A 15437-nucleotide genomic window follows, 5' to 3' on the forward strand; every position below is an offset into this window, starting at 1 on the left:
GAAAGAAACGAAGGACCTTCCCTTTTTTGTGTAAACCGGGCGGGTTCCGGTTCGGTCTGACCGGCCGGTTCTCGTCTGGTTCAACAGTTTTTATTGGTTTTTTTATTATCGGTTTTATATGCCTGAACGGATCATTAATACTACCGGTTCGCGGTTAAATCGGTCCGACCGACTAGTCTGGTCCGATTTTTAGAACATTGCCTGAATGTTTTAAAAATTTGCCAAGCGTGTCCTCGTGCTTGCCGGACCATAGCTCCAGTGAGTACGATGCTTACGTGGACACTGATTTTTGCTTACAAGAGAAGTTTTATTTGAGTTGGAATTTGTAATTAAAAATATCATTAGCCTACCTGAAAATTAACCTAATTCAATTTAATTTTTGTCCCAATTTAATTTTGCCCTAAAACTCAATTTTGCTCTCTTCGTTCACTCATAGTACAGGATCCAAAATTGGAATATGCAAGCAACTAGGGCTCGTGAAAATGCTGCAACTGTGAGAAAGCAGTCATCGATTCAAGCCTTCGACGTGGATGGTGGTTCAGGAATTGTGAGTAAAACCTATGATGGCTGCTGCTTTTGTCCCCTTCCAGTGGTTCCGTTGAAGTTGAAGACAAGTAGCAACCTTGATAGATGGTTTCTACGTTTTCCTATGTGGAAGGTAAGCTTAGAATGTTGATGGATACGTGACGAAATAATGCAATCTTCCTTGGTTTGTTGTCTCTGGTTATTCAGTTTTAGTTTTCAATCGTCCTCTGATCTATGAAATTTTTGTGCTGTGCTAGAACACACAAATGCGTTGTGGGTATTTTCAATGGTTGGATGAAATACAATAGCAATGTGTGGAAGGAGAAGTTTCTTCGGAGAATAGTAACATGGTGGGCAAATCAGAACAAAAAAAGAAAAGCAAAATCAATCTGGAGTGTGGGGATGGCCAGTAAATTGATAGGATGATGATTGTGCTATCTGTGGTGAATGACATGAAGGAGCATCTAAAGAGAGTTGAGTTGTTCCTGATTTTTATTTGTATATTGATTGGGTTAAATCTGGCTTTGAGTATGTTTTATTTGGCTAAGTAGGTAGACAATGGACAGTTTAAGAGTTTAAAAATGACATTTTATTCCTTTGTAATGTTCTCCTCATTATAATTGAGATGAATTAATGGATGCTATGTTATTCTTGTTCTATGACTTAGTTATTGTTGTTGTGATGTGAGCAAGCTATATGGAAGATAAGTAAGCATTTAAGAAAGGATGCCATAAACAGAAGTTGAATAAAACACCTGTGTCATAACATGAAATAATAATCCATAACTATTCAAAGTAACATACTTCAGATCCAAAATAACACAAGCAAGCCCCCCAAAAAAACTAAGATGGCATAATGACACTTATGTTCATGGCAAGTACTACTAACCCAAAATGGCACTAACAAAATCACAAAAAACTTGGTTAGCACTTAACATGCCATAATGGCACTTAGGTGCATAGTAACTACATCAGGTCCAACATGAAACTAAAAACAAACTAAAAACCCAAGATTCTGAGGTGCCTCCCTCTGTAACATGTTGGGATGGATCTTGAGCTTCGGCACCAGCTCCTCAGCAACCCAAGCACATGTGACTGACTTACTCTTGTTACTTCTCGGACACGTATGTTCGTCCACAAATGTCTTAATCTGAAACGAGGCTAGATAGTTGGTCCTGGCACAGTAACACAACCAAGGGCAATCGGGGTCATAGCAAACTATGCACATCTTCTTCTCATTCCTAAGATAAAATACCTGTCTGCCAATTTGTATGTTGTACTTCTACACTGCTGCTTTAAAGTGATTCATGGTCTCGAACTCCATGTTCAACTCCAGAGTAATTTTTCCAAATGGTGTGTTTGGGTTATGTTGAGAAAATACAGGTTCTTCTTCATCGTCAGATCCAGGAGGGCTATACAGTTCGTCAGAATCGTATTGATACATCTCAGGTCCACTGTCTCCATCTTCTATGTTCGGGTTAGGCACCTCTACCCTTGGTGCTTCATCATCCTTTCCATGTACTATTCTCTGTCCAGATGGTTGAGGCCGTGGATGATTTCTCCTTCTATTTGTCCTCTCATTTGTTTGTGTAACATTGTCTATTAAAACATCAGTTGAGATATGTGAGCCATGATGCAATGCTTATTCAAATATGCTATAACAAAATAGAAACAATAATTTTACCTGCTGCATTTTCTGTGATTGGTTCCTCTGGCCTCAACTCATCTACAACTAGTTCTCCAATATTATCACCTTCATTGGCAACATTAGCATCATCATCATTGGTCTCATTTGTGGATTCATTTACTGTTTCAGCTTCTCGAGGATCACCCTCGGGTTGTTCAGATTCAGCAGCTCTTCTTTCTTGGGATAAACCACTTGGTGGTGGTCTTGGATGCCTCTTTCTCACCTTCTTAACAACCTTCTCTGGAGCTGCATCTTCTTCAGTGTCTTTATCTCCATTCCTATCATTCACATCTTCATTCATAACACCACCCTTACATTTGTTCGACTCGTTAATATCAACAGTCTCCTCAATCACAACTTCATTCAAAGTCTCATTCAAAACAACAATCAAAGCCTTATTCAACTCATTAACCTTAACAGTGGTCTCATTCACAACTTCAGTTTCTCTCTCATCACCAGGTGGATTGACCTCAACCACACTCTCACTGCTACCATCAGACACCACATCCTCATCAAGGATTTCAGGGTTGGCATCAATGGGGTGATCAAAATAGAGATGGACAGTGTTGTCATTCTTCATCACACTCTCACACATCCTCATCACTTCAGCATCCGTCCTAAGCACTCTAAGACCCTTACCTAAGTCGAAACCAGGTTCTAGCCAATACGCTTCATTATATCCAGGGTAGCCCAAGTCTAAAAATAACCCCTCAACAAAAAATAAATTGCATGTCTCCACATTCACCCTGTATATCTCAGTAATTAAACCCCCTTCGTATATCACATTACCGTCTTTACCCCTTTTCAGGCAACCCATGTGATGATACACAAACGTAACTACATGATTCATCTAAGAAATAGTAGAGGGAAGATACAATGAATAAATAAGATGTCACAAGCACAAAAAATAAACCACAATAACGGCCACTACTTAAACAAAGAGAATGAAGCAGAACCTACCTCTTCGTAGGGTTGCTCCTAGCGAAGAATGGAGAGGCGATGATGCCACTTGAAACAATGTCTCTCGCCTCGTCTCATTCTTCTTCGCACCAAGCTTCCAGAGCAACGTCTCTCCCTCTCTACGTGACCTTTCAGTTTTACTATCTAAGACACACTAAGTCACAGTAACTCAGTAACTAGTAACAGCAGTTGCTAATTGGGTTTTAGGACAAAATTAAATTGGGGGCAAAAATAAGATTGAATTAGGTTAATTTTCAGGTAGGCTAATGATATTTTTAATTACAAATTCCAACTCAAATAAAACTTCTCTTGTCAGTAAAAATCGGTGTCCACGTAAGCATCGTACTCACCGGAGCTATGGTCCGGCAAGCACGAAGCTTGATAAATTTTTAAAACATTCAGTTACCATTTTGTCAATAACAATAGTCAGATACCAAAATGTTAGCGTTTGAATCTTTCGGGTACTGATTTGGTCATTATCTCTATAAAATAACAAGATTAATGTATTATTGGTTTTAAAAAGACATTATAATGCCAAATAACAAAATTCTATTTGTTAGTATTAATATGCATTTTTTGAGAAAAAGTGAGAGTCAAGCAAATTAAAAATGTATAATAACAAAATTAAAATTGCACATAATTAGATTATTGAAGTTGAGTATAAATTATAAAAGACTCGTTTCTTTTACACAAGTGTAAAAAGGTTTGATCATTATTTTAAGTACAAAAAAGTTTTAATATTCCAAAGAGATGTCCTTTTTTTAAGTGAGATATTATATTTATTTGGTTCACTTTGAATAATCATAAAATAAAATTTGAACATTGAGATTTATATCATATTATATATATAACCATTATAAAAGGAATGTTAAAAAACAAATCCAATTCCTTTTTATCGATCTCTATACATATATGAGTCTAATTCTTAGAAAAATACTTCACTTTGAGATATAATGCGATTTAGAATTTTATCGAGTTAAAAGATCAGTTAAGCAAAGAAAAAAAAGGATAAAAGTTTGAGTGTTAAATATTTAATTTTTTTTTATAAATAGGAAACAACTTAATTTTATAACTAGTTGTTTATTTTTTAAATATACATATAGTTGTTTTAATTAGGGTTTTGGGTTTATACTCTAAAGCAACCTTCCCTTGTGTCACAACAAATAAGAAATATTTGCATCTCCCCTTCCCTAACATGACTTTTCCTAATATAGCTTTTACCTACAACACATACAAGAGTGCATTTTAGGGTTGTTAGACCCTTGCAAGTTACAACAAACATGACCTCTATTCTTTTATCTATGTCCACTACTACTATTTTCTGTTGTTATGCATGGGATTGGATGTGACAAGCCAAATTCTCCCAACTGTCTTCTTTGAAATCTTAAAACACAACTTAGGTTGTACTATCTTTATTAGTTAGATAAAAATATGTAGTCACTATCTCATTGAATAGCAACAATTTTTTCTCAAATATGAATTTTGTAATGCACTACATACAAGTCCTTGTAGAAAAGGGGAATAATCTCTTGAAAAGAAGGACCAATAAAAGATATTATTTTCAATCCAATGATCATATATAGCTATATATATCTTATCATCAAAATGTAGGAGATTATAATAATAAGCAAGCAAGCACCTAAAAGTTCTGACTCTTGAGAAACTCCTACTAATACCTACCATGCATGTGTCTCCAATTCTCCATTGGATTCTAAAGCTTTTAAAGGATTAACCAAATTAAATAAAAAAAATTTATGAAGATGCGCTCGAAAACTATGGCTATTATAATTAATAATAGACTTATGTTAACATGTAAAGTATATTGTAAATACATAGTTTCATTTAACAGAGAATTGTTGTAACAAAATCTACTAATATAGAGCACATTTTCTTCTTGGTTACTTAGTTTTCCTGAGTAATTTTTAATAGCATTCTTTTTAAAAGTAAAAAAAAAAAAAAAAGCAACACAGTTAATATATGCTAACATACATTGAATAGGAATTTAATCAATTTATCTATTAAAATATTGAATTGATTGAATTAAAGATACTAAAGTATTATTTATTTAACCAATATACATGTTTTGTTTAGTTAATTTGTTTGTTGATTTGTTATAGGATTAATGAACTAATTGTTAGTTTAATTAATATATTATTATGATTACTAATTCATGTATAATTTTACTAGCATGTTTGGTTTTTCAATTTAGAAATTGATATACTATGATTTTGTACAAGTACAATTTATCTATGTCAAAAGTTAGAATTTTTTAACTCAAAAATATTCTTATTTTTAAACTTCCTCACCAAATAAATAAAGAATAAGAAACAATATTTTAAAATATAATGAAGTTCCAAATAAAAGAAGGCTAAAAAATTTAGATATGGAAGTGATATGAGTAATATATTTTAACATGGTAATTTTTGGTGTTTTTTAAAACTGTGGGAAGTACACAAATCGAACCGTCTGATTTGTGTACCTCAAAATTTTTTATTTTTTTAACACAAATCGGACCGTCTGATTTGTGTACCTCTCACAAATCGTACGGTCCGATTTTTATATTTCTAACAAATCGGATGGTCCAATTTCTACTTTTCTAATTAAACGGTTTCACATTTGAGAATAACACTCCAACCGTCCACATTTCAAAAAATATCATTACCATTCCAATATTAAAAACAAAAAAATGAACAAAAGAATCCCTTAATAATTCTTCACTATATAAGCAAATTCTTAATATATTCTCTACATGTAAAATAATACTTCTCAAACTCAAATCCTTCAATGGATAACTACAAAATTGGATGTAAATTATTAAATAATCATCTTAATTTACCCTGATAATAACAATCTTATTCCGTTTAAATATATTATTTGTAAATTTTTAATATATATCAAGATAAAATATAATAATAATAATTAAATAAGATAATATAGGAGGAAGACTCATCTTATATAAATCTCATATCTTATCTTCTAATATTCTTTAAAAATATATTAACTTGAGACAGAATTAGAATACATACACTGCATATTTTTTTCCAAAATAAACACACTTACCCTTTTGGCCGTTGCTTACAAAATTGACCTTTGAAGTTTGATCCAATAGCAACACTTAGAAAAGGGCAAAAAGGAAAATTTAGCAGAAGTTTAGGGCTAAACATAAATAAATCACAAAGTGGCAACTGGCATCGAGAAAACTTGGGAACAAAAAGGGGCAATTTTTTCATCTATAAGACTCTTCTGAGAGAGAGAAAAAGAGAGAGAAAGAGAGAAGAAAAGGAGAAACACCAAACACAAACAAGAAAAACAAAAATAAAAAAAAAAAAAATTAAAAAGAGGAGTTTGTTTGAGAACTGAACCACGCACCCTCCCCTCCAAAGATCTTAACTTTCCATGCTTCTGTAAGCACCCTTAATCTTCTCCGTCTTCTTCTTACAGTTTCTGGATCTGCAATTTCGATAATTTCGTTCTCTTACACAAGCTCTCTAATGGGTCAATACCAAAAACCAATTTTTGCACTTTGTTTCAATGAAGTTTCCCTCTTTCTTCAAAATTTCAAGTACCCTTTTTGCGGATTTTGGCTTGTTCAGCTGAAAAGTTTTGAAATTTGTGCAGTTTCTAAGGGAATATTTGGTGGGGGTGTGGTCGAAAAGTTTGAAGAAGCTTCTCGATTGGCGTGGCTTTGGTTCCTTTGGGTTCGAAAAGGGGAATTCGGAACTTGCTCGAGGGCCCTGAAAATTTTTCACTGTTGAGGTTAGTTTATTGTTCTTCTCCCTCTAGGTTTCCCAAGTGTTAGGAATTTAGATAGTTTCATGGGGTATAAGTATGCCATGTTTATGGAGTTCCCATGAAGAAGGTTTAGTGTGGTGGAGATTTTGGGAATTAAGAATTATGCTTTATGGCACTTTTTTGAAAAAAAAAAAATTTTGAACGTTACGTTTGAATATTTGTGAAAGTATTCTTGAAGGTGAGAACCGAGATTGGATTATAATTAGGAAGCAATTGTGCCCTAAAACCATTCAAATTAGTGGAAACTGTTTGATATTAGGTACTCCAAAAAATTCATATAGTTTTGTATGTTAGTTTTTGTGTGTGTAAGGTGGTGGTTTTTTACTTTTTCTCCTCTTCCTTTTTTTTCCTTAAGAGTTGGAACATTTATCTTTTCCAAAGTTGACCAACTCAAATTAGGAGTTTATCCAAGCTGAAATTTTCAAGTAAAAAGAAAAAATCAATTCGAGGTGGGGTAAGCAAAATATAAATAAATGTGCTGCAACTTAAATCATTTAACTTAATTGAAGCAGCAAATCATCCTAATACTAATGCTACAAAGTTTAAACCTTTTTAGTTACAAATGCTTTGGTTCTTCTCCTTTTCACAATTGAATTCTACAAAGTCAACTACATTAGCAAGAGTATCCATGTGCATGCTTATCTGAAGTTTTGTATTTGGTGATGTAAATTCTGGTTTCTTTCTTACATAGAACTGTTTGTTTTCAGTTATGGTAGTGTCTTAACATGAATTCTTTGTCTAGTATCATTGTTTTTGTTGTTTTAATATATTATACCAACTTGTCAGCAATAAAGCCATTATATCAACTGTATTGATTTGGAATTTGGAATTTAGTTCGGGGTGCAATTTTGGATTCTATAGTGATTTTATGGCATCTAGAGTTTGAAGAAAAATATGATTTTCTGAAGTATGTGAATACGAAGAAAAGAAATACCATGGATGCATGGTTCTACTCTCAGCTTAGCGGCTGTGGGCATAAAATATGTATTTTTGATAATTCGTCGTATAGTCTTACTTTAGGGTTTGGTGACTCATGTCAAATGATGTTTTGTTAGCATGCTAGGGCTTCTTATGGATTTGTGATTTAGGTTAAATGTTTTGTTGGAATACTAGGGCTGCTTAAATATCTCGGAAGCCTTGTTTAAAGCTTTACTTTCTCATTAATATTATTGTGCTGGAGTGAAGTTTCTTATTAGACTTATAATGGAAGTGCTCTTTTTGATTAGTTTCATTTAAGAGTGGGTAAATTGAGGAGGAGTTATTTGTACACGTTTGATTTGTCTGTATGTGTGGAGATATGGTATTATCTATTTCGTTGTGTCCTGAAGAGTTTCTTACAGAAAAGCTCAATTTGGGGTTTTGTGTCTTGCGCGTGTGCTTAGCACTTAGCAGAAGCCATTATTGCTTCTTTGGTGTGCTGGTCATGCATACCGATAACTCAGTAGTGAGTGCATATTGCTGCTGTTATTTTGCTTCTAAAGAAAATGAGATCTTACAAACTGGATAATTGTTTTGAGACTACATGGTGTGATAAATTGGCAGTTCAATTGGCCGTTTATGGCTATTTAAAGAAAAAGAAAGAAAAAGACAAACTTTGGACACAAGGGAGGAAAGAAAAGTTAGTATGTAGACCACTTAGGTTGCAAATGCAAAATTGCACTAAGGAGATCCGGTCCACGGATAGATGGGTGGCTTTGTTTAACTCTTAGCCTTTGTCTTTTCCATTTTTGTTGCATGTTGACACATAGAATTACTTGCCATGCGACATTATGAACACCATTTGCATTATGCATAATCTACATTCTCTTGGTATTTTGTAATAGGAAAACAATTGGTATTGATGGATAACGAACTGCTTGTTATATTATAAATTGCAGCTGATAATGTTCCAACGATTCAGGAAGGATTGACACATGGATTCTGAAGTCAAAAGGTTTGGAGGAGGTAAAAGTTTTCCATAATAATGTTTTTCTTTCACTACCCGTTACACATTTGTGGACGAGGAAAAATCTCAAACACTGAATTCTACTATGTATGACCGTATTTCTTACTTCCTATGTACATACACACATGCTCACTCACCGAGTTTTCCTATGTTTTTGTTTTCTTCACTGCTTTCTTCTCAAGGACTTATTTTCTAATTTGAACCGATAGGACCGAGGGAGTTGACAGGAGCTGTAGATCTTATTAGTTATTTCAAACTACAACCCCACTATGACTATTTCTGCAAGCGGCCCCTTCCCGTGTCAGTTGCAGACACACACTATCTTCACAACATTGTGGGAGACACAGAAGTAAGAAAAGGAGATGGGATGCAATTAGATCAACTTATTCAGAACACTTCTAACTTCAGAGAGACAAATGCTCGGTTACAGCCTTTCAACCTAGATATTCTCAAAGAAGCTTTTCAACTAAGGGAAACAACTCCTGTTGATCTTCCCACAGTAAGATGTTTTGTTTGATTTCATTCTTACGTAGGGTGCACTTGTTTCTACTTTTCAAAAATCCGATTTAACAACTTGATTTCCTATATAGTTGAAAAGCTTAAAAGCTGATTATATTAAGTTCTGACTATTTTATAAAGTTTATACAAATATGTTAAAAGTTATTTATACAAACACCCCCTAATTTGCCATTCTTGGTTAAAACGAACTATCTTGGTTTCAGAAACAATATAGTATGATGACGTCTCCATTTAAGTTTTCGACTCAAGTTTTTTTTTTTAATATCCTCATAGGCGGAGAAAGGGATTCCAACTATCCCAGGGAAGTCGAAAAGCGAGCACAAAGACAAAGAGAAGAAGCATAAAAAACACAAAGACAGGGATAGGGATAAGGACAAGGATAAGGAGCATAAGAAGCACAAACATCGTCACAAAGATAAAGACCGAAGCAAAGACAAGGAGAAGGACAAGGACAAAAAGAAAGATAAAAGTGGGCATCGTGATTCAAGTGCTGACCATTCAAAGAAACACCATGAAAAGGTTGGTAAATTTTAGTTTCTGGCGTGGCAGCATCTAACATTGTTAACATTCGAATTAAAGAACCACTTATCTAGAGGACCTATTCAATAAATTGGCTTCATGAACTTGAACTTTTCACTTCTCTTCTGTTGATGTTGTTAATCATTTGTTGCTTATGAATACTATTTAAAAATGTTGTTAATCGCTTTCTTTAACTTTATGATTCACAGAAAAGGAAGCATGATGGAGATGATGATGTTAATGATGTTCACAAACACAAAAAAAGCAAGGTAATAAACGAAAAATCTATGCATTCTTTGTAATTCATGAAATCTTATATCTAATGAAGTTCTCTTTTCAATTTCTTTATTTTGTTGCAGCATAAGAGCTCAAAAATCGATGAATTGGGGGTGATAAAAGTCGCAGGCTAAAATGTTTACATACTGTAGTTCGCGTTGTTTCTCATTTGGTTGTTGTCGTTTGTTAAAGTCTGGTGGCATCTTCACTTGAAATTAACAGATTTCGTAAGGTACTTTATTAACGTTCCAATATATTATTCTTTTATCTGCCATTACATGCTTCATACTGTTTATAAGCAGTTGATCATAAATTCCTTTTATTTGCCAAATTTTCATCATGTGTCATATTGTTAAAGAAAGGAAAAAGAAAAAAAAATTCTACTTTCTGTTTAATGAATCCAACCCTTGTTACTGTGGATTTGATAGTTGGTTTAATTATACCACAATGGCACAATTCGCTATAGTTTTACTCAATTTTCATTTAGGTCTCTATAGTTGGAAATTTTTTTAATCAGGTCTATATATTGAATAAAACTGTGTTTTCAAGTCCTTGAAACAGTCTAATGTTACAAAAAGTTTTGAACTTTTTTTATAATTTAATAGATTTAATCAAAAGCATTACAACAATAAATTGCTTTAGGAACTTCGTTACAAATTTTTAAACCTTTTTTTATTAGAATTTGGCAGTAATACTAATAACTGTTATGGTAGTGGTTATTCTTTGTGCAACTATGAAAGTTATGAAAATTCTTTTATTTATTTATATTGTGTGAAATTTTTTTTGCAGACTAGGTAGTGTTCTGACTAAGATTGAAAGGTGAATTCACCCCATGAAGGGAAAAGGAAGCAGGTAAAAAATTTGCTGGAGACAAAAAAAACTTTCTTTTTCTTTTTTGTATAATAACATTTACCTTCATATAATTTCCAGTAATTTGCAGAACTTTGGTGTTCCTTTTCCTCAGTTTTTTGGTGCTCTGGATCGATATATCAACATTATGGATAATTTTTCTTTAATTTCTTCTTAAAAAAAACCTTAGTTTACAAATCAATTAAAAGTTTGAGCTATAGAGCCACTACATGTGTAGAAGTAGTATAATTGAAAAATGGCTATGGATGGGAGAATGTGTAAATTGACTACTTTGACCCCCAAATCATGTATCCAATACTAACATCATCATCATCATCATCACCAACCCCCAAATGTGTGGCTTAGGCCTCAAGGATCCCCCCAAAAAAAAATTCACTTTTGTAGTTTTGTGTATAATATTCATAGGTATGGTTTACACTTGAAAAATCAATGTACATAAGATTCATCTCTATTTTGGATGAGATGAGATGGCCTCTAACTAATGGTTAATTTCTAGTTTTAACTCATGTTTTTTTTCCATGGATTTAGGCTGTGTTTGGTAGGGATCTCTTTGGTTAGTGTTTTGTATTTCTGTCTTGAGACAGGTACCAAATGTGGCCTTAAGGTTTTGTTTGGATTAACTAATTGTAGGTGGAATTTGATAAGGGTATGAATGACATGGAATGGAATACCAAAGACCCTTTTTTTTTCCATTTTGTTTTATTTTTTTTGGGAACATGAATGTGTTACTTGTGTTCAAAAGTTGAGTTTCTCCCTCAAGACCAACTCTGTTTTCTCTGTTTTACAATATATTACTCTCTGTTAGTCATCTTCATGGAAATATTTGAGATATAAATAAAACGAATAAAGTGTTAAGGGCATCATTAGTATTTACTGAAAAGTTTAGAACTTATGAAGTACGGTTACTTTGTTGAGTTGTATACTTGTATATACACTTCTTCGAACACGATATTTCTTTGACATTTGTTTAATACGAGTCTGTTTGACTGTGTTTTAATATAAAGAAAAGTAAATACTTTTTGGAATATACTTGACACATCCTAATATAATTATGTCTAATCTTATTTTTTTACCAATATTCTTGTTATAATGTTTGGTTAGTGTTAAGGGTCAAAAACTTTGGTTGGTTGCACAACTATTAAAATCAAACTTTTCAAAAGGCCCTAATTAAAAAATAAAAATAAATATACTACATAACATAAGTTATTTTTTAGTAGTTTCTTATACATAATAGAAAAATAATAAGAAGCTAGTTATCCAAGTGGGAAACCCGTGAGAGAGGAGTGCATATATAGTTTATGTAAGCATTCAATTAAGGCCAATTTGGTTAAAATTCTACATGGGTTAAATATTTCATTATGATAATGGTTTGGCCAAATTTCAACTTTTTTTTAAGAGAAGTTGAAAAAATTAATTTCTAAAAATAATAGGTTCAACCCCTTTTTTCTGTTAGTTCTAACATTTGGGTTCATTATAGCTAATGTTTGGAGTTTTTATTCATAATATAATATCCTATGAAGGTTTATGTTAATTGCATGAGTTATTGAGGCAATGGGTTGTTGCATGTACGAGGTGGGATTCAAATCCCTAACACTTTTTTAGTGGACGAATGAGCTGATTACTCGACTAACATAAGTTGGTTGATAGATTTTGAATCTTATTAGTAGTATATGGGCTCATTCTGGTGAGGCCCACCAGAAGCCCAAATAACAAAAACTCATTAGTTGACCCATTAATGTATGTTCTGTCCTCATCTAAAAAAAAACAAAATTGTAAGTTTGTAACTTATATCCAAGTTATGCAACTTGCAAGCCTATGCTTAATTTGAATCAAGACCAAAAAAGTAAAACAAAATGCTCAAATGGTGTAAATTTAAAAAATTCATCAAAATCTAAGATAACAACTAATTTGATTTGTGTTATATGCTCTTTTCGGTTTGTATAAGTGTATAACTAACTTTTTTTTTGGTGTACATAACTAACGATTTGATGCTACATTCATAAAAATAGTGTGCTATATAGATACATTATCCAAAGATATAAAGATCCCAAAAATAAAGAAGAAAACAACAATTATGGTGAACTGAAAAAATTAATAAGAAATTAAAAATGAAATTACCCTAAGCTTTATGCGGCATTTTGTCCAAATGATCTTTCTTAGTGATGTCAAAATCGTATTACTTCACTTTATTGGTTTTGGGAATAGGAATATGATGATTTCATTAACGAGAAGCATGGCTTTGAAAATTTTAACAAATGCTTAGCAATGCTCAATATTTCTTTTTTTGTAAGTAGAAACTTTGTATAGAAAAATTAAAATTTTATGCATTTAATTTCAGAAATATTTTAAAATTTTATTTTGTTTAGTAAAAAATTTATACATTAATATTTTTACCGAGTTTTTTTGAAGGCTTTTATTATCAAAATCCTTTAATATATAAAGGCATGACTGGGAAAGTCCCAAAGCTATAAAAAGCACCGCAACAAAATGATTTTAGCCTTAGGGCATCATAATTTTTAACAGTGTGAATCTTTGATATGACCCTAATGATTCAAACAGTGAATTTCATAGTAAGGCTTAGTTTTAGTAAATAGCTTAATTAAGTTATTTTTAAAAAAATAGTTTAAACAATAAATAACTATATTAAAAATAACTTATAAATAAGTTATTTTGTGTTTGGATTTTTAGTTTTAAAAGTGCTTATTTAATAGAAATGTTATAAAAAAATAGTAGTATTATGAGAGAAGTCATTTTTTTAATCTCTCTATAAGCTCCTAAATAGTTTCTTAGAAAACTGCAATTTTGTTTTAAAAATTACACCAGACATTAATACTACTACTTTTCATAAGTCAAAAGTTCAAAAAAGTTACTTTTGAAGTTTACCAAACGGGTCCTAGTAAGGTGAAACCAAGGTTTTTAAAATCCAATTAGTAGAATTAAAGATTTAAAAATTTAGAAATTTAATCGAAATTTAACTAAGAATACAACGAATATAATAAAATAATATATTTATGTGTAAAATATATAATTTTTTTAAATAATATTTTTGTATTGTATTATTTTAACCTAATTAATTGTTAAAAAATTAGACTAATTTAATTGGTTAATCAATTTTTTTATTGATTTTTTTAATCAATTTATTATTAACTTATTTTTATTTTGAATTGAACCAGTTCGATAATAAATTTCTATTTAACCGGACTGGTTCTTGATTTTCGATTTGATTCTCATCAGAATAATGGGTGAAACTATTTGCAACATAAGTGACATATATAATTGATGGGTATGAATTATGATGAACTTGAATACTTAATCCATAAGTTTTTTTTTTTTTTTATATATGGAAAGAAATAGAAAAAGAATATATATATATATATGGACAAAAAGATAATTTGAATCATATTATTGTAAAACCTCTTTTCATATATTATTATTATTATTATTATTATTATTATTATTATTATTATTATTATTATTATTATTATTAAATTGAAATATACTAATATTCTCTATCTTGTCCCCAACTTATATTATATTCTTAAAAATTTAATTGAAGGCACTATTTGAGAATGTCCACGCTCTAATTGTTGTAAAAGCTATACCCTTTTGAATAGTATGGACAAAATGCTTTTGCATGTGAGATGTGACCACTTATATGCATGTTTTGAGATATAAATTATTCGGTGGATTATTTGCTTTTTCATGTTTGCTACTATAATATAGATTTCCTATTTTTCTTTCTCCTTTAATTTACTATAAAGTATTGATGACATTGATTTTGTTTTTGCCAGGCCATGCTTTACTACTTTATCACCACTAATAGCTAAGAGTAAACCTAAACCATTTTTTTCCCCTTTATGCAACGGATAACTTGGTCACTGGCATTTAGATCTCAATTGATATATCACTACAAAAAAATTATTAAAATAATGATCGATTTTATCGATTGAAAAAATTAATTGTTAATAGTGACTAATTTAGTGACCAATATAAAATTTTTAAGATCAGAGAAAAATTAGTCGCTAAATTATATTCAGCAACCGATTTTAGTGACTAATAAAATTGGTCACTAATAGCAATCGAATTAGTTACCGATAAATTTATACAATTAGAATAAATTTGGTCGCTAAATCGATCGCTATTTTTAATTTAACTACTGATTAACAACTAAAACAAGAGAAGTAATGTCTTTAAAATTTTTTATCACAAAATCGATCACTATTTTTAATTTAACGACCATTTTTCTCCCTTTATTTAACGGATAATTTGGTCACTAGCATTCTCAATTGATGCATAAAATAAAGTTCTCTATATTAATTATTAAACAAGAATATACATGTTAATG

At 31.5% G+C, this 15437-nt stretch overlaps 1 protein-coding gene across 3 annotated transcripts; it reads left to right on the forward strand.

Annotated features, from left to right (window-relative positions):
- Positions 1-6278: 6278 nt before the first annotated feature.
- On the forward strand, positions 6279-11833 carry LOC112726443 (mediator of RNA polymerase II transcription subunit 19a). Of its 3 annotated transcripts, none has more exons than XM_072210118.1 (9): positions 6279-6575; positions 6790-6927; positions 8841-8907; positions 9118-9407; positions 9701-9946; positions 10156-10215; positions 10306-10454; positions 11012-11074; positions 11723-11833. In XM_072210118.1, exons 3-7 carry the CDS (start codon positions 8877-8879, stop codon positions 10354-10356), a joined length of 678 nt encoding a protein of 225 aa, XP_072066219.1. In that variant the 5' UTR covers positions 6279-6575; positions 6790-6927; positions 8841-8876; the 3' UTR covers positions 10357-10454; positions 11012-11074; positions 11723-11833. The 3 variants fall into 3 exon arrangements, with proteins under 3 accessions (XP_072066219.1, XP_025631618.1, XP_025631617.1); XM_025775833.3 differs by lacking the exon at positions 11723-11833 and adding an exon at positions 11153-11598; XM_025775832.3 differs by lacking the exon at positions 11723-11833 and having other exon boundaries at positions 11012-11598.
- The last annotated feature ends 3604 nt before the right edge of the window (positions 11834-15437 follow it).

Source organism: Arachis hypogaea, chromosome 12, assembly GCF_003086295.3.
Source record: "Arachis hypogaea cultivar Tifrunner chromosome 12, arahy.Tifrunner.gnm2.J5K5, whole genome shotgun sequence".
NCBI classification, from domain to species: domain Eukaryota; kingdom Viridiplantae; phylum Streptophyta; class Magnoliopsida; order Fabales; family Fabaceae; genus Arachis; species Arachis hypogaea.